Below are 21,897 nucleotides of genomic sequence, written 5' to 3'. Positions count from 1 at the left end.
CATTGAATTTCACATCATCAGTTCCCTAAATGCTATATTCCTAACTCTAATTCTTTGGGGTGCTAAACAATGGAAAATGGGCTGTATTGCATAAGTTAACTTCATTTCATACACTGACTTTGATTTAGATATTTCCACAGACATAGAAAATAAACTTATGGCTACCAAAGGGGAAAGATGAGGGGAGAGATAAGTTAGGAGGTTGGGATTAACATATACACACTGCTATATACAAAATAGATAACCAACAAGGACCTACTGTATAGCACAGGGAACTATACTCAATATTTTGTAATAACCTATAAGGGAAAAGAATCAGAAAAAGAATATATCTATAAGTATATATGTATAAGTGAATCGCTTTGCTGTACATCTGAAACTAACACAAATCAACTATACTTCAATAAAAACAATTTTTTTAATAAAAATATTACCTCCTTTAAAAAAAGATATGGTATTCAGATTTATTTTTACCTATAAGTAATAAAAGCTATATGATGACCCTAACTTACACCTAATTTCCTTCTTCATCATAGTAGTACTCAGAACATAATTGTTGATGGACCATGTAAATTATTTTTAGCCTGTTTTCTCAGTCTTTTTTGTTTTTGTTTTTTTGGAATCGATCACATATAGCCTCACTACTGACATTGTCCCTGTGTTCTGTCAAAACGTAAGAAATAACTCATTTGATCTGTATGGTGAATAATAATTATCTTGCTTCTTTTAGGACACCATGTAAAATTGAACCCAGTATAAACCACATTCTAAGCACAAGAAAGCCTGGAAAGGAAGAAGGAGATCTCCTGCAAAGAGTTCAAAACCTTCAGCAAGAGTCTGAGGAGAAGAAAGAGAAAATGATGTATTGTAAGGAGAAGATTTATGCAGGAGTGGGGGAGTTCTCCTTTGAGGAGATCCGGGCTGAGGTTTTCCGGAAGAAATTAAAAGAGCGAAGAGAAGGTATATGTATTGATCTAGTTCAAGTTTGTAAAAATAACTTAGTTGTAGGAAGATTGAGTTGATATGTTAAGTCTGAGGAAAATTACCCCATTGTGTGTACCTTTATGTGATGCTTCTATGGTTTCTATGTTTCTCCATTTAGGCTGAATTTCCATTGTTGCTTTCCATGAAACCCCTGAGAAAAAATATTAAGCAACTAAGTTTGTGTTCAAAAGTAAAGGAACTGCATGACCAATTCATAATTTCCCTGCAATTGGCAGACAGAGTGCTTTTCCTAACATTTCCTAAATATTTCACTTTACTTTTGATACTTCGGCCAAAATTTCTCCCAGGGCTTATTTAGGTTAACATACTCATTTAGATGATAATTATGTGTACTGTTTATTAAAGACATTATGTTCTTTCTAAGTTAAGGGAAGCTTCACTATAAATTGAAAAACTGGGAATTTGGGGGAAGTGGGAAGTGGTTCTGATTCTGAAGCCTAGAAGTACTTGGGGGCAAGAGGTGTGCAGAATAGGCTGAAAGTAGGGAAGTATAGCATTTGGAGCTCAAGGCATTAGAAGATGCGCGAGAGTACAGAAAAGGAGGTAGGGGAGAGTCCAGAAATAAATTTCATTCATTTAGACATTTTGACTAGGATCTATACCAAGAAAGAAGAAATTTTTTTTTTTTAAACACAGGCATCCAGAGTAACCTGCTATTGCAGCTCAGCTCACTTAAGGAGACATGGCATTCATAAGGCTAGCTGGGAAACTTAACCATCACTTGTAATTTGTTTGAGAAAAAAATATTTCAGAGTTCCAGGTGACAAGTTAGAAGCAAACGTCTGTAAAGCAGACTGTACGTTTGGAATTGCCCTGTTTGTTACATCAACTGGTGCCTTCCAAGGTTGACAGAAGTGCTCTGGGCTCAAATAATACATTGAAAAATGGAATCTACGTGTCTAGGTAGGAGACAGGGAATGGTTAAAAAGCAAGGAGCTGGTTATGTAAAGCTTTTCAAAGTGGGAACCACCACAACAAAGAAGTAGGCTAGCAGAGTAGCCAAATATGAGCTGGGAAAGGAGCTAGGTACTTAGATTAAAACTACTGCTTCCTAAAGGGAAGGCTCTAGCTATGCCAAGTATATACAGGTAAAATAGTACATTTTATTCTCAACTAGCCAAAGAAGGACCTGAGCTAGGGTTAGTTGGGATTTGAGTAGTTAAAAAAAGTATTGACCTTTGAGGGTATTTTAATACTCATTTCCTAAACTTGTCTCTGAATCTAGTTTGTACTCTTATAAATCCTTATGCCTATAAGAAAGAGGTTTCTTCTTATATTGAAAATTAGCTTCAAAGATTGTTGCAGACTTTCACTCTCAGGTAGGGATATGAGAAATGAGGAAGCCACAGGTTGGGCCTAAAGACAAGGCTGTTATCCTTTCTTACCATTGCTACTTCCAAACCATATTCCCCCTCCTCCTTCAAAAAGCTTCTTTCGGATTCATGTCTTCCAATTTTTTTTTTTTCTGCCTCTTGAACCTCCTTAGTGTTCTCACCTCAGACTTTTCAGTCACTCCCTGTCACTCATTAACTGACTAAGCACCTGGCTCATATCTTACTTTCTACTCCCTACGTCATCCACTATACTGTATTCACCTGGCAGAACCTCAACCCTGGTTAAATCCAGCTCTCTGCTCACACTCTCTATCTGCATCCAAGTATTGATAGTTTAAATGTAGCTGGAGAAAAATGCAACTGTGTGCATCGGTCTCATTTTAAATTCTTTTTTTTTTAATTGGGGTATAGTTGTTTTACAATGTTGTATTGGTTTCTACTGTACAGCGAAGTGGAGTTCCCTGTGCTATACAGCAGGTTCTCATTAGTTATCTGTTTTATACATATTAGTGTATATATGTCAATCCCAATCTCCCAGTTCATCCCACCCCACACTTTCCGCCCTTGGTAGCCATACGTTTGTTCTCTGCATCTGTGTCTCTATTTCTGCCTTGCAAACCAGTTCATCTGTACCATTTTCCCAGATTCCACATATATGTGGAAATATATGCACATATATTTCCACATATATGCAAATATATACAATATTTGTTTTTCTCTTTTTGACTTACTTCACTCTGTGTGACAGTCTCTAGTTCCATCCACATCTCTACAAATGACCCAGTTTCGTTCCTTTTTATGGCTGAGTAATATTCCATTGTATATATATACCACATCTTTTTTTTTAATATATAAATTTATTTATTTTTGGCTGCATTGGGTCTTCATTGCTGTGTGTGGGCTTTCTCTAGTTGCGGCGAGCAGGGGCTACTCTTTGTTGTGGTGCCCGGGCTTCTTGTTGTGGTGCACGGGCTTCTCTTGTTGCGGAGCACAGGCTCTAGGCACACGGGCTTCAATAGTTGTGACATGCAGGCTCAGTAGTTGTGGCTCGCAGGCTCTAGAGCACAGGCTCAGTAGCTGTGGCACATGGGCTTAGCTGCTCCGCGGCATGTGCGATCTTCCTGGACCAGGACTTGAAGCTGTGTCCCCTGCATTGGCAGGCAGATTCTTAACCATTGTGCCACCACATCTTCTTTATCCATTCATCTGTTGATGGACATTTAGGTTGCTTCCATCACCTGGCTATTGTAAACAGTGCTGCAATGAACACTGGGGTGCATGTGTCTTCATGAATTATGGTTTTTTCTGGGTATATGCCCAGTAGTGGGATTGCTGGGTCATATGGTAGTTCTATTTTTAGTTTTTTAAGGAACCTCCGTACTGTTCTCCATAGCAGCTCTATCAATTTACATTCCCACCAACAGTGCAAGAGGGTTCCCTTTTCTCCACACCCTCTCCAGCATTTATTGTTTGTAGATTTTCTGATGATGCCCATTGTAACCGGTGTGAAGTGATACCTCATTGTAGTTTTGATTTGCATTTCTCTAATAATCAGTGATGTTGAGCATCTTTTCATGTGCCTCTTGGCCATCTGTATGTCTTCTTTGGAGAAATGTCTATGTAGGTCTTCCACCCATTTTTTGATTGGGTTGTTTGTTTTTTTGATATTGAGCTGCATGAGCTGTTTGTATATTTTGGAGATTAATCCTTTGTCCATTGCTTCGTTTGCAAATATTTTTTCCCATTCTGAGGGTTGTCTTTTCGTCTTGCTTATGATTTCTTTTGCTGTGCAAACGCTTTTAAGTTTCCCTAGGTCCCATTTGTTTATTTTTGTTTTTATTTCCATTTCTCTAGGAAGTGTGTCAAAAAGGATCTTGCTGTGATTTATGTCAAAGAGTGTTATTCCTATGTTTTCCTCTAAGAGTTTTATACGGTCCAGTCTTACATTTAGGTCTTTAATCCATTTTGAGTTTATTTTTGTGTATAGTGTTAGGGAGTGTTCTAATTTCATTCTTTTACATGTAGCTGTCCAGTCATTTTAAATTCTTGACCACAAATCTCAAATGAGCATTTACCAGTGCCTAACAATCATTCTAGTTTCCTGGTAGGTGAAGTTCTTCTTTCTGCTAAACAACTAATTTAATTTTCTTTCATGTTTTCAAATCTGCATCCCTGTCCCTCCTCACCTATAATCTCGTTTCTAATTTCATTGAGAAAATAGAAGGAATGTAATGGTAGCTCCATTTTCTTCCACCAAATCTGCCATATCTGCAATCTGTACCTATACACTCATTCTTTCTGTTAAAATTAACGTTTCCCTGGGGCTTCCCTGGTGGTGCAGTGGTTAAGAATCCGCCTGCCAATGCAGGGGACACGGGTTCGAGCCCCGGCCTGGGAAGATCCCACATGCCACGGAGCAGCTGAGCCCATGTGCCACAACTACTGAGCCTGCGCCCCTAGAGCCCATGCTTCGCAACAAGAGAAGCCACTGCAATGAGAAGTCTGTGCACCCCAACGAAGAGTAGCCCCACTCACAACTAGAGAAAGCCCATGGGCAGCAATGAAGACCCAACATGGCCAGTAAATAAATAAATAAGTAATTTTTTTAAAGAAATTAATGTTTCTCTGTTCCTATCAAAGGAGTGGCCCTTTTTTCTTCCCCTTCCAGCATTTTCCCTTTTTACTAAACCATTCTCACTCATTTATACATATATACTCTAATGTCTCCATTCTTTAAAAAAAAAAAGAAAAAGAAAAAATCTCCATTATCCTCATATTCTTCTCTAGCTACTACCCCGTTTCTATACTCTCTTTCACAGCAAAATTTGGGGGGAATTGCAATCATCTTTTGCTGCCTATTATTTCCTCAAGCATCCCTTCTATTCCAGTGATCACGGTGACCAGAAACCTCCTTTTTGCCAAATCTTATGGCTCTTTCTCAGTCCTGATCTTTATTGACCTCTTGGCTTCATTTGGCACAGTTGATGAAGTACTACTTTATGAAATGCTTCTCTTGGCTTCTTCCTTGATGTGTATTCCCATTCAGTTTCCTTTACTCCTGTTCTTCTCATTCAGGACCTGTTCCTGAGGCCCAGGGGAGAGTTCTGAAGTATCCCAATTATCTTTTCTTTCAACAGCTATCTTTAGGTAATAGATTAAATACTGTTTTCAAGCCATGGACTCTCAAATTCATATCCCCATCCCTGACATTTCACCTGAACCGCAGACTCACATTTAGTTGCCTGCATCTATTGGCTATCCTAATAGACATTTTAAACTCAACCTAAGCAAAAATAGTTACTGGGACTTCCCTGGTGGTCCAGCGACTAACACTCTGCACTCCCAGTGCAGCGGGCCCTGGTCCGATCTCTGGTCAGGGAACTAGATCCCATGTGCTGCAACTAAGAGTTTGCATGCCACAACTAAATATCCTACATGCCTCAACTAAAAGATCCCGCATGCCACAAGGAAGATCCTGCATGCTGCAACTAAGACCTGGTGCAGCCAAATAAATACTTTAAAGAAAAACAAAGTTAGTGATTTCTGTCACAAACCACACCTCAATATGCAAATGTACCACAGGCTTCCCTATCTCAATAAAAGGCATCCCCATGCACGCAGTTGGTTCGAGCCAAAAAAAGTCCAGAAGTCATCTCTGATCCCTCTTTCTTTACCATTCCCCCACATCTAGTGAATAAGCCTATCAGCTTTACCACCAAGAAATTTCATAAATCTTTCATTTATCACCATTCCCATTATTACCTCAATCGAAACCACAGTCTTTTAGCTGGACTACTGCAATTAGACTTTCTGCCCTCATTCTGGCCTTAACACAGTCCATTTTATTCACAGCAAATTATCTTTTTTAAAAAGTCAGAGCATGGGTTTCCCTGGTGGCACAGTGGTTGAAAGTCCGCCTGCCGATGCAGGGGACATGGGTTCGTGCCCCGGTCCGGGAAGATCCCACATGCCGCGGAGCAGCTGGGCCCGTGAGCCATGGCCGTTGAGCCTGCGCGTCCGGAGCCTGTGCTCCGCAACGGAAGAGGCCACAACAGTGAGAGTCCCGCATACCACAAAAAAAAAAAAAAGTCAGATCATGTTACTCCTTTATTTAAAATTCTCCAGTGTTTTTTCATTGTCTTAGAATGCAGTACAGCGTCTTTACCCCTACGTGATTTGGCCGTTGCCTACCTCTCCAACCTCATCTTTTACTTTGCTCCCTCTATCTTTGCTACAACCATGTTGGCCTTCTTTTGGATCCTTGAACACAATAATCTTGTTCCTGCATTAGGACCTTTGTGCCAGCTAGTCCTTTGGCCTAAAATCTTTCCCCAGATCTTCATATGACTGGCCTCTTGTCATCCAGGTTACAGCTTTCTAATGTAACTTTCTTAGATGATCTTTCCTGATCTCTGGTCTTAAGTAGCCCCTGACCTCCATCCCCCTACCCAGTGACACATTCTCACATCACCTATTTAGTTTTATTTTTAAAACTGATTTTTCTTGTTAATTTTTGTGTTTGTCTGTCCCAAATTGAACGTTAGCATCACATGACCAAGGACTTTGTATTATGTACCACTAAAACCTAAATTCTTAAAGTTGCGCTTGGCACATAATAGATATTCTATTTTTTATTGACTGAATAAATAATAGAGACCTTGGGGCTTCCCTGGTGGCGCAGTGGTTGAGAGTCCACCTGCCGATGCAGGGGACACGGGTTCGTGTCCTGGTCCTGGAAGATCCCACATGCCGCAGAGCGGCTGGGCCCGTGAGCCATGGCCGCTGAGCCTGCGCGTCCAGAGCCTGTGCTCCACAACAGGAGAGGCCACAACAGTGAGAGGCCCGTGTACCGCAAAAAAAAATAATAATAATAATAGAGACCTAGACCTCAAGTTGAGGGCCTTGCTCCATTTGTATCATTCTCATCTGTAATATTAACATACGTTGAGGACATGAGCCCCAAAGACAGTTTTTGACAGGATAAATTGCTATGAGGAGTAATGCCTCAGCCAACTTCACTGTTTCTAGCTGAGCTACTGACCAGTGCAGAGAAGAGAGCAGAAATGCAGAAGCAGATTGAAGAGATGGAGAAGAAGCTAAAAGAAATCCAAACTACTCAGCAAGAAAGAGCAAGTGATCAGGTCATTCTCTTTTTCAATACGTACAACTAATGCTTATTGAAACAAATTTAAACAATATAAAAATATAGAAAGTAAAAAGTCCTGTCAGACCCACTCAGTTTCTGATAGTTTCTTTGCTATTAGTATCAGTAAAGTTGAGCAGGAAAGTAATTTTAACAGGTGACTTCAAATGGAATTTGTGGCATATAAGTGATGCAATTTATTGACTATTGACTTCTTAGTTATACTCTAAATCACTATTCTGTTACTTCTTACTTTAGATTTTTATTCTAGTTATGTTCCATTAAAATGAGATTAGCTAAAGAAATTTAGTGTGTATTTCCGTGCCACTACTCAGTTGAGTACAACAGTACCAGTTTATACTGGGAACATAAATTATTGGGAAGAACTTTTGTGGTACAGACATTTTATATGGTTAATATATGTCTAGGGGAAGAGTATAGTAAAGTTAATTTTGGCACTAAAACTTGAGAATAGGTAGCATTTTCTATATAGGAGGGACACATTGATTTTGTTTACTTAATGCAAATAGCAAGAAGAGAAGATGTCTACAAAGGAGACAGCTGAACTGCGAATTGTTTCAGAGTCTCAGGAAATACCAGGAATGGCTCTATGCAATTCTGTTTGCCCAGTAAACTCTTGTGCCAGGTAGGACCGCATTGGTGGGAGGGATGGTGCTTATAGGAGGGCATCTAGAACTGACCTTTGACTCTCTAGTGACTTGAAGTCTCCTTAACTTTTATAGTATTGAGACATGATTTTTCCAAGTCTTTGTCACAACATAAGCTTTGATGCTGATGAGGGAGGTCTGGGTGCTGGCTTTTTTCCATTAAAAAAAATACATGTTTCTTATAAGAACAACCAAATAATTTTTTAAATGATAATACCACCCATTTCTACTACCAAGAGATGACTAGTATTAACATTGGTATATTCTTATTTGTTGTTTTGGTTTTGTTTTATAAAAATGAAAGCTTACCATTTTGTAATCTACTTATACTGTTAATGTAACTTAACATCTGTTATCAAATATAATTCTATGACAATTTTAATGACTGAAGGTTCTATCTTAAAGAATTTGGTTTAATGGTACTAGAATATTTTCTTTATCTTAGAGTGAAGAAGATTATATTTAATAAAAAGACCTCTTGGACTTTTAAGAATTAAATAATTCTTTCTGTGGGTACTAAGCACATGTTTTAAAACAAATTTCTTCACAGGGAAACTTCACTTGCAGAAAACATTTGGCAAGAACAGCCTCATTCTAAAAGTGAGTTTTATTTGACATCTCATGAAGAACTTATTGATACAAATGCATTATGTAATAAGTGTAAATACTTTTCTTGATTGTGGTAAAAGGATTTGAAAGAAAGCAGAGGGAGGGACTAAGGTACTGTTATATTTGAATCATGGAATTCAGTTATAAGCATATGATTCAAGATACGTTAGACATTTGAAAGAATATTTTTATAAAATAACTCATTGCTTTAAAATATTTGGTTTAAATGTAATTTAAATTTATACTAACTACAAAATAATCTTCCACTTTAGTTAGTGTACTCTAGCTAAGCGTATCAGTAGTACCCAGCAGCCAAGAGTGGAAAGTGGTTTTTTGGAAGAATGAGGGGGGAAAGCTTAAAACTAAAGCTATTTTATACTCAAATTTGTTGTCTTTTCAGAAACATGTTAAAAGTGGTAGAAACATGAATATCCATCTATAAGTAGTTAAAAAAATTCAGTAGAATCTGATTAAACCTCTAATTCTAACCATTAATTTATAGGAAATGCAAAGCATAGAAGAACATGTGAAACAATATAATTGGCAAAAAATCCAGCATTATGGGGCAAACAACCCAGTTTCTAAAATAAAAAATTAATAGCAAAAACAAAAACCCTATAAAATAAAAGCAATTTAAGAGGCATTTCAACTAGTCAACAGTGTATGAATCTATTTTGCATTCCTAATTCAAACTTTCTAGAAAGTTTTGGTAAAATGTGAAACCTCTGACTGGATATTTGAATACAGAAATTGTTAATTCTTATAGGTATGATCATGTTTTGAGATTATGCTTTTTAAAAAGAGGCTATCTCTTGAAGAAATATGTACTAAAATATTTACATATGCAATGATACGGTGTTTTGTATTTGCTTCAAAATAATCCAGAATTGGGTTAGGTTTGGGGGAGTAGTAGTGGGAAATAAAGATGACACAAGATCATCCATGTTTAGGTAATTGTTATTAAATGATGTCTACTTTTATATATTTGAAATTATTTATTATAAAAGATAAACAAAATTGTCTTTATGCTTTCAAACAGCAAAAATGTTAATTGACCTAGTTGTCTTGAAGAGTAGGGCATTTACTCATAAGAGTGTAAATTTAGTCTCTCTTTCTATAGGTTCCAGTGTACCTTTCTCCATTTTTGATGAATTTCTCCTTTCAGAAAAAAAGACTATCAGGTTTGAGGGGTTTTTTAGTTTTGTTTTGTTTTGACAATTAGAAGTTTTCTGTTATTATAAATGAGGATGAAATAGGGGGTTACTGTTATCTGTGTTAAGAGAAAAATTGCTAAATGAAATATGTCTTTTTCCAGTCCTTCTGCAGATCCCCCACGGGTTTTAGCCCAACGAAGACCACTTGCAGTTCTCAAAACTTCAGAAAGCATCACCTCAAATGAGGATGTATCTCCAGATGTTTGTGTAAGGAGCAATATCCCTAAGTTTTTATAAATGGACTAGTGGATAGTTTCATTCAATTCTCACAAAAGTTTAGGGTTAAAATGAAAATTACTGGCTTGAAATAAGCACATGAAAAGACGCTCAAAACCATCTGTTATCAGAGAATGAAAATCAAAACCACAGTGAAATGTTGCACACATGCTCTAGGATGGCTATAATCAAAAAGACAAAATAACAAGTGTTGGTGAGGATGGGAAGTAACTAGAACCCTCATACTTCGCTGGTGAGAATGTGGAATGATGCATCCTCTTTGGAAAACAGTTTGGCAATTCTTCAAAATGTTGAACATAGAGTTACCATATGATCCAGCAATTCCCTCCTAGGTATATACCCAAAAGAATTTAAAACATATCTTCACACAAAAAGCTTTACATGAATGTTCACAGCAGCATTTTTCATAATAGCCAAAAACTGGAAACAACCCAGTGTTCGTCAACTGATGCATGGATAAACAAAATGTTGTGTATCCATACAATGGAATATTATTAAGCCATAAGAAGGGATGAAGTACTGATATATCTTACAACATGAATGAACCTTGAAAACACTGCTAAAATGAAGCCACACACAAAAGAACACATATTGTATGATTCCATTTATGTGAAATGTCTAGAATAGGCAAGTCCATAAAGACAGAAAGTAGATTAGGGATTTCCAGGGGATTAGGGAGAGAATGGGTTGGAAAGTGACTACAAATGGATATGGTGTTTCTTTTTGAGGTGATGAAGATGTTCTGGAGTTAGATAGTGGTGATGGTTGCAAAGCCCTATGAATATACTAAAAACCACTGAAATGCACACTTTTAAAGGGTGAAGGTTTTGGTATGTTAATTATATCTCAGTTTTTTAAAGTGGGGAAAAATCACTGCCTTGAAAGCCAAGGATCTTATAAAATGTTTATGAAACATTGGCAATGAAAGAGTTATGTGAACCAACCTTTTTTTTTTTGTAGTAATGTTTTATTTTAATCACTGTGGACTAGTGACATGATAATACTTAGGATAAAAAAAGACCCTGTGTAGACATTCAAGACAAAGTAAATAAACTTTATCAGTGACATTTCATTGAAGTCTTAAACCAGCATCTGGAAACTTGTCTTGAGATTGAAGGGAACTGAGTATGTTTAATCTGAAGACTTTTAAGGGGAGACATGATCAGTAGCTACAGTGATTTAAAACACTGATTTAAAACAGTATATTCTCCACATCCTAGGGAATGACTCAAACATGTTTTTGTTTACTTATTTATTGAGGTATATTTTATATTCATAAACTGCACAAATATTAATTTTTATATATGTGAATATCTGTGCGGTCTTCACCTATGTCAAGATACAGAAAATTTCCAGCAACCCAGAGGAACCTCGGGAGCCATTTATGACTAAAGGTGCTCAGGCCCCATTCCAACTATACTGAATTGGAATTTCCAGGGATAAAACCCAAGCGTGTATTTTTATTTGTTTTAAATAGTTTCCCAGGTAATTCTAATATAAGTAATCCACTGACTGGTATGAAAAGATAATGATGTAGAAGAGTAAGTTTTACATACTGTGTTCTGGAGAATATCACCAGAGAATAGATGGATAGGCTAGATTTGGAGGTAGTGGTTCTAGGTTCAGCTGTTCAAGGATGGACTAAATTATTAAAGGGGTAAATCTCAATCTAGTTTTTTTGTCTTAAACCTTTTACTTGAATTTTGTTAATAGGTACCTACCAGGATTCTTTCCCCTACAAAAAAAAAAAAAAATTAAAGTGTCTAAACTAATAAGGCCATAAGTAGAATTTGCATAAAATGTATTCTTAGACTGCAGACATCTATTTTACTCTAATCTTACAATTATTTAGTTTCACTTATTGTTTCTTCTAGATGCATCTCACCTCTACTAAATAATGTTGAGTCAGAAATTCAGAGTATATATCATATTGGTAATGATCTAGAAAATTAATATCTAGTATCTATAAGGGTTAAATGAAATAGGCACTTTTGTGTACTTCAGGTAAATGTATAAAGTGGTACAGTCCCTCTGAGGGCGGTACGTATAAAGACACTTAGTGTTCAATTACCTTTTTGACCTGATAGTTCTACTTTTATGAATTATTCCTAAGAAAGTTAACATATTCTTAAAGATTTAAATCTACAAGAATATTTAAAATAGTTTTATGACAGTGAAAAACAGGGGATAACCTAAAACATTTGGTCAACTTCTGATAAACCCACAATGTTACCATCATGTTTCTAAAGAATTTTTAATAGCACAGAAAATATACTAAAAAATATAATGAGAAGGAATAATATAGACTAGCATAGATGCTATAATTTCACTTGTTTTAAAACCTCTTTTTTAAATGCATAGAATATGCTTGTGCATGTATCCTACCAGATGCATATGGTCATAGCAGTTGCCTCTGGGGAGTAGTAACTGGAGTGGAGACGTCAGGAACCAAGTGTGGAAAGGAGACTTTTTCACTATATATCCTTTTAAACTAGTTGACTTTTTAAAACTATATACCTGTATTACTTTTAAAGACAAAGGCGTATTTTTTTTTATGGCGACAAAGGTGTATTTTAAATGTTTTCCATTATTTTATACTTTTTTTCCCATATTTTCTACCATGGTCATGAATTACCTTTAAGAAATAAAATAGAAATTAGACATTTGTCAAAGAAAAAGACTTAAAAGCTAGGAGGATAGCAGATTATTGGAACATATTCTAGGCCAAAGCCAGAAGAAAAATAGCATTAGTCCTCTAGTTCCTAGGTGAAATTGGTTGGGAAAAAAACATTGTCCAGTATTTTTCCTTTGTATGGAGAATCCTCACAGTGTATTTTTTGATGAAATATAATTTGCTGTTTTCATAATACAAAACCTTTTTCCTCAAATGTAATGATGTGCTTTTTAAATTTGTCTTTCTCTAGAGATTCTGATATGATGCTTTTGCACCCTGTGTTAAAAATCACTTAACTAATATGTATCTCTTTCACTAAAAAAGATAGGCCATTCATATGCTCACTGAAATGTTTGAGCTAAGTTTTTTGTGGTTTTTCAGGATGAATTTACAGGAATTGAGCCCTTGAGTGAGGATGCTATTATCACAGGTTTCAGGAATGTAACTATTTGTCCTAACCCAGAAGACACTTGTGACTTCGCTAGAGCAGCTCATTTTGCATCCACTCCTTTTCATGAGATGATATCCTTGAAGGATCTCCCTTCTGACCCTGAGAGACTGTTGCAGGAAGAGGACCTAGATGTGAAGACTTCTGAGGACCAGCAAACTGCTTGTGGCACTATCTACAATCCAACTCTCAGCATCAAGAAGCTGAGGTGACTGGTGATTATAGGTTGTACAAATCAGGTTGTTTGAGGGCTTTCTTATTCTGTGTGTGCTTGTCAGTTATAGCAATCAATTATGAAGCTTTTACTACCTGCTGGGTACTGTGCTAAGTGCTTTACCTGACAGCTGGGCTCCTCCAGATAAAGTGTTAATGGGATTTAGTAACTGATTTGATTCTAAGGGTTAAAAGTAAATTTTGCCGGTTATGGTATCTTTGAGAAAACTCAGCAAAGTGTACCTGATTGGTAGAGACGAGGCATTTATTTTTCCTTTAATATTGAGGTTAAAATAATGGTAGAGTAGGTTGATGCTAATTTCAAATAGGCAATTAGAGACATGTTTTTGGGTTTTTTTAACATCTTTATTGGAGTATAATTGCTTTACAGTGTTGTGTTAGTTTCTGCTGTACAACAAAGTGACTCAGCTACATGCACACGTATATCCCCATATGCCCTCCCTCCTGTGTCTCCCTCCCACCCTCCCCATCCCACCGCTCCAGGTGGTCGCAAAGCACTGAGCTGATCTCCCTGTGCCATGAAGCTGCTTCCCACTAGCTATCTATTTTACGTTTGGTAGTGTATACATGTCAGTGCTACTCTCCCACCTCGTCCCAGCCCACCCTTCCCCCTCTCCATGTCCCCAAGTCCATTCTCCACATCTGTGACTTTGTTCGTGTCCTGCCCCTAGGTTCATCAGAACCATTTTTTGTTTTAGATTCCGTATATATATATGTTAGCGTACACTATCTATTTTTCTCTTTCTGACTTGTATCACTTTGTATGACAGACTCTAGGTCCATCCACCTCACTACAAATAACTCAATTTCATTTCTTTTTACGGCTGTGTAATATTCCATTGTATATATGTGCCACATCTTTATCCATTCGTCTGTCAGTGGACACTTAGGTTGCTTCCATGTCCTGGCTATTGTAAATAGTGCTACATTGAACATTGTGGTACATGACTCTTTTTGAATTATGGTTTTCTCACGTTATATGCCCAGTAGTGGGATTGCTGGGTCATATAGGAGTTCTAGTTTTAGCTTTTAAAGGAAGCTCCATACTGTTCTCCATAGTGGCTGTATCAGTTTACATTGCCACCAACAGTGCAAGAGGGTTCCCTTTTCTCCACACCCTCTCCAGCATTTATTGTTTGTAGATATTTTGATGATAGCCATTCTGACCAGTGTGAGGTGATACCTCACTGTAGTTTTGATTTGCATTTCTCTAATGATTAATGATGTTGAGCATTCTTTCATGTGTTTTTTGGCAATCTGTATATCTTCTTTGGAGAAATGTCTATTTAGGTCTTCTGCCCATCTTTGGATTGGGTTGTTTGTGTTTTTGATATTGAGCTACATGAGCTGCTTGTATATTTTGGAGATTAATCTTTTGTCAGGTGTTTCATTTACAATTATTTTCTCCCATTCTGAGGGTTGTCTTTTCGTCTTGTTTATGGTTTCCTTTGCTGTACGAAAGCTTTTAAGTTTCATTAGGTCCCATTTGTTTATTTTTGTTTTTATTTCCATTTCTCTAGGACGTGGGTCAAAGGATCTTGCTGTGATTTATGTCATAGAGTGTTCTGCCTATGTTTTCCTCTATGAGTTTTATAGTATCTGGCCTTACATTTAGGTCTTTAATCCATTTTGAGTTTATTTTTCTGTATGGTGTTAGGAAGTGTTCTAATTTCATTCTTTTACATGTAGCTGTCCAGTTTTCCCAGCACCACTTATTAAAGAGGCTGTCTTTTCTCCATTGTACATTCCTGCCTCCTATGTTCTTGGATTGGAAGAATCAACTTTGTGAAAATGACTGTACTACCCAAAGCAAAGATAAGGTGACCATATGTGCGTGGGTTTATCTCTGGGCTTTCTGTCCTGTTCCATTGATCTATATTTCTGTTTTTGTGCCAGTACCATACTGTCTTGATTACTGTAGCTTTGTAGTATAGTCTGAAGTCAGGGAGCCTGATTCCTCCAGCTCCATTTTTCTTTTGCAAGATTGTTTTGGCTATTTGGGGTCTTTTGTGTTTCTGTACAAATTGTGAAATTTTTTGTTCTAGTTCTGTGAAAAATCCCATTGGTAGTTTGATAGGGATTACATTGAATCTGTAGATTGCTTTGGGTAGTATAGTCATTTTCACAAAGTTGATTCTTCCAATCTAAGAACATAATATATCTCTCCATCTGTTTGTATCATCTTTAATTTCTTTCATCAGTGTCTTATAGTTTTCTGCATACAGGTCTTTTGTCTCCTTAGGTAGGTTTATTCCTAGGTATTTCATTCTTTTTGTTGCAGTAGTAAATAGGAGTGTTTCCTTAATTTCTCTTTCAGATTTTTCATCATTAGTGTATAGGAATGCCAGAGATTTCTGTGCATTAATTTTGTATCCTGCTACTCTACCAAATTTATTGATTAGCTCTAGTCGTTTTCTGGTAGCATCTTTAGGATTCTCTATGTATAGTATCATGTCATCTGCAAACAGTGACAGTTTTACTTCTTCTTTTCCCATTTGGATTCCTGTTATTTCTTGGTCTTCTCTGATTTCCGTGGCTAAAACTTCCAAAACGATGTTGAATAATAGTGGTGAGAGTGGGCAGTCTTGTCTTGTTCCTGATCTTAGTGGAAATGGTTTCAGTTTTTCACCATTGAGGACGATGTTGGCTGTGGGTTTGTCCTATATGGCCTTTTGTGTAGAGGTAGGTTCCCTCTGTGCCTACTTTCTTGAGAGTTTTTATCATAAGTGGGTGATGAATTTTGTCAAAAGCTTTTTCTGCATCTGTTGAGATTATCATATGGTTTTTCTCCTTCAATTTGTTAATATGGTGTATCACATTGATTGATTTGCATATATTGAAGAATCCTTGCATTCCTGGGATAAACCCCACTTGATTATGGTGTATGATCCTTCTAATGTGCTGTTGGATTCTGTTTGCTAGTATTTTGTTGAGGATTTTGCATCTATGTTCATCAGAGATATTGGCCTGTAATTTTCATTTTTTGTGACATCTTTGTCTGATTTTGGTATCAGGGTGCTGGTGGCCTCATAGAATGATTTTGGGAGTATTCCTCCCTCTGCTATATTTTGGAAGAGTTTGAGAAGGATAGGTGTTGGCTCTTCTCTAAATGTATGATAGAATTTGCCTGTGAAGCCATCTGGTCCTGGGCTTTTGTTTGTTGGAAGATTTTAAATCACAGTTTCAATTTCAGTGCTTGTGATTGATCTGTTTATATTTCCTATTTCTTCCTGGTTCAGTCTCAGGAGGTTGTGCTTTTCTAAGAATTTGTCCATTTCTTCCAGGTTGTCCATTTTATTGGCATATAGTTGCTTGTAGTAATCTCTCATGATCCTTTGTATTTCTGCAGTGTCAGTTGTTACTTCTTTTTCGTTTCTAATTCTATTGATTTGAGTCTTCTCCCTTTTTTTCTTGATGAGTCTGGCTAATGGTTTATCAATTTTGTTTATCTTCTTAAAGAACCAGCTTTTAGTTTTATTAATCTTTCCTATTGTTTCTTTCATTTCTTTTTCATTTATTTCTGATCTGGTCTTTATGATTTCTTTCCTTCGGCTAACTTTGGGGTTTTTTGGTTCTTCTTTCTCTAATTGCTTTAGGTGTAAGTTTAGGTTGTTTGTTTGAGATTTTTCTTGTTTCTTGAGGTAGGATTGTATTGCTATGAATTTCCCTCTTAGAACTGCTTTTGCTGCATCCCATAAGTTTTGGGTTGTCATGTTTTCATTGTCATTTGTTTCTAGGTATTTTTTGATTTCCTGTTTGATTTCTTCAGTGATCTCTTGGTTATTTAGTAGCATATTGTTTAGCCTACATGTGTTTGTATTTTTTACAGTTTTTTTCCTGTAATTGATATCTAGTCTCATAGCATTGTGGTCGGAAAAGATACTTGATAATGATTTCAGTTTTCTTAAATTTACCAAGGCTTGATTTGTGACCCAAGATATAGTCTATCCTGGAGGATGTTCCATGAGCACTTGAGAAGAAAGTGTATTCTGTTGTTTTTGGATGGCATGTCCTATAAATGTCAATTAAGTCCATCTTTTTTAATGTGTCATTTAAAGCTTGTGTTTCCTTATTTATTTTCATTTTGGATGATCTGTCCATGGGTGAAAGTGGGGTGTTAATGTCCCCTACTATTGTGTTACTGTCGATTTCCCCTTTTGTGGCTCTTAGCATTTGCCTTCTGTATTGAGGTGCTCCTATGTTGGGTGCATAAATATTTACAATTGTTATAGCTTCTTCTTAGATTGATCCCTTGATCATTATGTAGTGTCCTTCTTTGTCTCTTGTAATAGTCTTTATTTTAAAGTCTATTTTGTCTGATATGAGAATTGCTACTCCAGCTTTCTTTTGATTTCCATTTGCATGGAATATTTTTTTCCATCCCCTCACTTTCAGTCTGTATGAGTCCCTAGGTCTGAAGTGGGTCTCTTGTAGGCAGCATATGTATGGATCTTGTTTTTGTATCCGTTCAGCCGGTCTGTGTCTTTTGGTTGGAGCATTTAACCCATTTACATTTAAGGTAATTATCGATATGTATGTTCCTATGACCATTTTCTTAATTGTTGGGTTTGTTATTGTAGGTCTTTTCCTTCTCTTGCGTTTCCTGCCTAGAGAAGTTCCTTTAGCATTTGTTGTAAAGCTGGTTTGGTGGTGCTGAATTCTCTTAACTTTTGCTTGTTTGTAAATGTTTTAACTTCTCTGTCAAATCTGAATGAGGTCCTTGTTGGGTAGAGTAATCTTGGTTGTAGGTTTTTCCCTTTTATCACTTTAAATATATCCTGCCACTCGCTTCTGGCTTGCAGAGTTTCTGCTGAAAAATCAGCTGTTAACCTATGGGGATTCCTTTATATGTTATTTGTTGCTTTTCCCTTGCTGCTTTCAGTATTTTTTCTTTTTATTTAATTTTTGATAGTTTGATTAATATATGTCTCAGCGTGTTTCTCTTTGGGTTTATCCTGTATGGTACTCTCTGTGCTTCCTGGACTTGATTGACTATTTCCTTTCTCATGATAGGGAAGTTTTCAACTATAATCTCTTCAAATATTTTCTCAGACTCTATCTTTTCCTCTTCTTTTTCTGGGACCCCTATAATTCGAATGTTGGTGCGTTTAATGTTGTCCCAGAGTCTCTGAGAGTGTCCTCAATTCTTTTCATTCTTTTTTCTTTTTTTTTTTTTTTTTTGCTACGCAGGCCTCTCACTGTTGTGGCCTCTCCTGTTGCGGAGCACAGGCTCCAGATGCGCAGGCTCAGCGGCCATGGCTCACGGGCCTAGCTGCTCCGCGGCATGTGGGATCTTCCTGGACCGGGGCACGAACCCACATCCCCTGCATCAGCAGGCGGACTCTCAACCACTGCGCCACCAGGGAAGCCCCATTCTTTTTTCTTTATTCTGCTCCCTGGCAGTTATTTCCACCATTTTATCTTCTAGCTCACTTATCCATTCTTCTGTCTCAGTTATTCTGTTATTGATTCCTTCTAGAGTATTTTTAATTTCAGTAATTGTGTTGTTCATCACTGTTTGTTTGCTCTTTAGTTCTTCTAGATCCTTGTTAAATGTTTCTTGTATTTTCTCCATTCTGTTTCTGAGGTTTTGGATCATCTTTACTATCATTACTCTGAATTCTTTTTCCGGTAGGTTGCCTATTTCGTCTTCATTAATTTGGTCTTGTAGGTTTTTACCTTGCTCCTTTGTCTGTAACAAGTTTTTTTGTCCTTTCTTTTTCTTTTTCTTTTTCTTTTTTGATGGGTGGTGTTGTATTCCTGTCTTACTGGTCGTTTGGCCTGAGGCGTCCAGCAGTGGAGTTTGCAGGCAGTTGGATATATCCAGGTGTTGGTGCTGAGATGAGGACCTCCAGGAGGCCTCACTCCGACTGATATTCCCTGGGGTCTGAGGTTCTCTGTTAGTCCAGTGGTTTGGACTCAGAGCTCCCATCACAGGAGCTCAGGCCCGACCTCCAGCCTGGGAACCAAGATCTCATAAGCTTTGTGGCATGGTAAAAAAAAAAAAAAGGAAGAAAGAAAGAAAAAAAGGAGCAGTACAGTATCAAAGAATAAAAAACAAAATAAAGTTAGAAAGATAAAAAATATATTAGGAAAAATAAACTATAATTGAAGCAACTGCAACAAGGTAAAATAAAACCGCAGCAGAAAAAAGGAAAAACAAGGGGGGTGGGGTGGGGAAGAAGCCAAAAGTGAAAGAAGTTCTTTCACTAACAAAGTATAAAGAATAAAATAAAATTAGAATAATAAAAGGTTTATTAAGAAAAATAAAAATATAAAAGAATCGACAGCAGTGAATCAACAAGGTAAAACAGAACCCAATCTAAAAGAGAAGAAAAGAAAAAAAACCTTGACTCTGGGGGAGGAGTTTAGGCGGGGGTGGGGTTTAGGGTGGGGCGGGACCTAGGGCGTGGGGGTGACGTTTGAGCATGGGGTGGGGCCTAGGCGGGACGACATTCAAGCATGGGGCGGGGCCTCTGCTTAGGACCTGCACAGAAGCGGGTAGGCAGCACGTGGAAAGAAGGACCTGTAGAGTGTGGCGTTCGGGAGTTTGGAGGTAGGGCACTGAGTGAGGGTGTAGGGGCAGGGCTTGGGCTCTCCAGGGCAGGAGGGAGGCACTGAGGGCAGAGGATTAGGCCCTGGACCCCAACAGGCTTCCCAGTGCCTAAGTGGACAGGGAAGGCACTGGCCGTGTTACCTTCTGTCTCTTCATGCCCCTCCCCCATGGTCTCTGCCAGGGTCTTCCCCACCCGCCCCCCACTGGGCCACTGGACCCCTAACCATGGGTGGGTCCTGCTGGGTGTAGGAACTCCTCCTCCCCCAGACACCCCTCAGGGGTGTTGGTCCCTGAAGTCCAACCTTTACTTTTGCTCCCGCTTCCCTCCCTCCCACTCCCTCAGGACCCGCGCGTCTGGAGAGGGCCTCAGTGGGGAGAGGATCAGGCCCAGGATCTCAGCAGGTTCCTGGGGGTCCAAGTGGGCAGTGGAAACCTGGCCATGCTCCCTTTTGATCCTCTGCCCTCCTAATGGTTCCCCAGTTTCCCCCTTTCGGGGTGGGATCCCTTACCCTCCCCCAGCAGCCCCTCAGGGGCGCCAGTCTGGTCCCCCTCCACTTCTCTTCCCCCTTCACTCCCCCCACGCCCCACGTCCTACCCGGTGGCTGGGGGTTCCTCCCGTCCCCTGAGATGTCTGTGGTCCCCCACCAGTGCCTGGTAGGTGCCCTAGTTGTGAGGAGACACGAATTTCTCGTCCTCCTGGTAGCCATCTTGACTCCACTGGAGACATGTTTTTTAAAATATCTTTTGGTAGAGAGATGGAAATGAATAAAGAAGAGGGGGGGAATGGCATAGAGAGCCAGGGACTAAGCCTTGTGATCTCTCCATATTTAAAAGCCACCTGATTTAAACAAACATTCCAGTTTTAGAAATAGTTTTTATTTATTTATTTTTGGCTGCATTGGGTCTTCATTGCTGTGTGCGGGCTTTCTCTAGTTGTGGCGAGTGGGGGTACTCTTCATTGTGGTGCGTGGCTTCTTATTGCAGTGGCTTCTCTTGTTGCGGAGCATGGGCTCCAGGACGGGCTTCAGTAGTTGTGGCACGTGGACTCAGTAGTTGTGGCTTGCGGGCTCTAGAGCGCAGGCTCAGTAGTTGTGGCTCACGGACTTAGTTGCTCCGTGGCATGTGGGATCTTCCCGGACCAGGGTTCAAACCCGTGTCGCCTGCATTGGCAGGCGGATTCATAACCACTGCGCCACCAGGGAAGCCCAGGAATATTCTTTAATTTGCCATTTTGTGCTTTTAAGACTGTATTTTCAAACTTTTTTCACATTTTCTAGCATGTATTCACCTTGAATAATTTCGCTTTTTCTTTCTTGACCTTTGCTTATTGAAGAGTTAAAAAGTCCAAAGAATGGATAAAGAGGAAGGAAGTTAGTGTCTTAGTTTTTCTCAGTCAGTTTAGAATAGACGTAGAAGAAGGCATTTCCTATAGATTAGGTTAATAAAACATAAATTTAATGCTTGGCATTGCTTTTCAACCAGAGTAGGTAAAGTTACCTAGATTCTGATTATGAATCTTTTTTTTTTCAGGAAAATAATGAACTTTAAAATTGAGACTATTGAATAGCAAATAAAAGTATAATAAAGATAAGTTGATATAAATTACCCCCTTGAGCATTGACTCATCTGTGGTTCTTTCAGCCCAATTATTGAAGACAGCGGTGAAGCCACACACTCCTCTGGGTTCTCTGGATCTTCTGCCTCAGTTACAAGCACCTCCTCCATCAAATGTCTTCAAATTCCTGAGAAACTGGAGCTCACTAGTGAGACTGCAG

At 38.3% G+C, this 21,897-nt stretch overlaps 1 protein-coding gene and 1 long non-coding RNA gene across 5 annotated transcripts in view; one reads left to right on the top strand and one right to left on the bottom strand.

Moving 5' to 3' along the window:
• LOC149750219 (uncharacterized) overlaps positions 1 to 21,897 on the bottom strand; it is a 67,252-nt gene that overhangs the window by 9,580 nt on the left and 35,775 nt on the right. For 3 of the 4 annotated variants that reach the window (XR_016392125.1, XR_016392124.1, XR_016392127.1), the window contains one exon: positions 1 to 21,872. This exon is cut by the window's left edge and continues 9,580 nt beyond it. This is a non-coding gene — a long non-coding RNA (uncharacterized LOC149750219). The remainder of the gene's footprint in view (positions 21,873 to 21,897) is intronic. The other variant, XR_016392126.1, reaches the window with a different exon arrangement.
• The window catches only part of BUB1B (BUB1 mitotic checkpoint serine/threonine kinase B), a 57,858-nt gene that overhangs the window by 24,693 nt on the left and 11,268 nt on the right, over positions 1 to 21,897 (top strand). Inside the window, exons 9-16 of the mRNA XM_022587499.2 lie at positions 731 to 960; positions 7,368 to 7,480; positions 8,013 to 8,128; positions 8,701 to 8,750; positions 9,880 to 9,940; positions 10,075 to 10,180; positions 13,266 to 13,540; positions 21,764 to 21,897. Of these exons, the coding sequence (XP_022443207.1) occupies positions 731 to 960; positions 7,368 to 7,480; positions 8,013 to 8,128; positions 8,701 to 8,750; positions 9,880 to 9,940; positions 10,075 to 10,180; positions 13,266 to 13,540; positions 21,764 to 21,897 (1,085 nt within the window). The remainder of the gene's footprint in view (positions 1 to 730; positions 961 to 7,367; positions 7,481 to 8,012; positions 8,129 to 8,700; positions 8,751 to 9,879; positions 9,941 to 10,074; positions 10,181 to 13,265; positions 13,541 to 21,763) is intronic.

Source organism: Delphinapterus leucas, chromosome 2 (genome assembly GCF_059928025.1).
Source record: "Delphinapterus leucas isolate spDelLeu-1000000601 "Yukka" chromosome 2, BTC_Dleu_Yukka2, whole genome shotgun sequence".
Lineage (NCBI taxonomy): Eukaryota > Metazoa > Chordata > Mammalia > Artiodactyla > Monodontidae > Delphinapterus > Delphinapterus leucas.
This window is presented reverse-complemented; position numbering and strand designations above follow the sequence as displayed.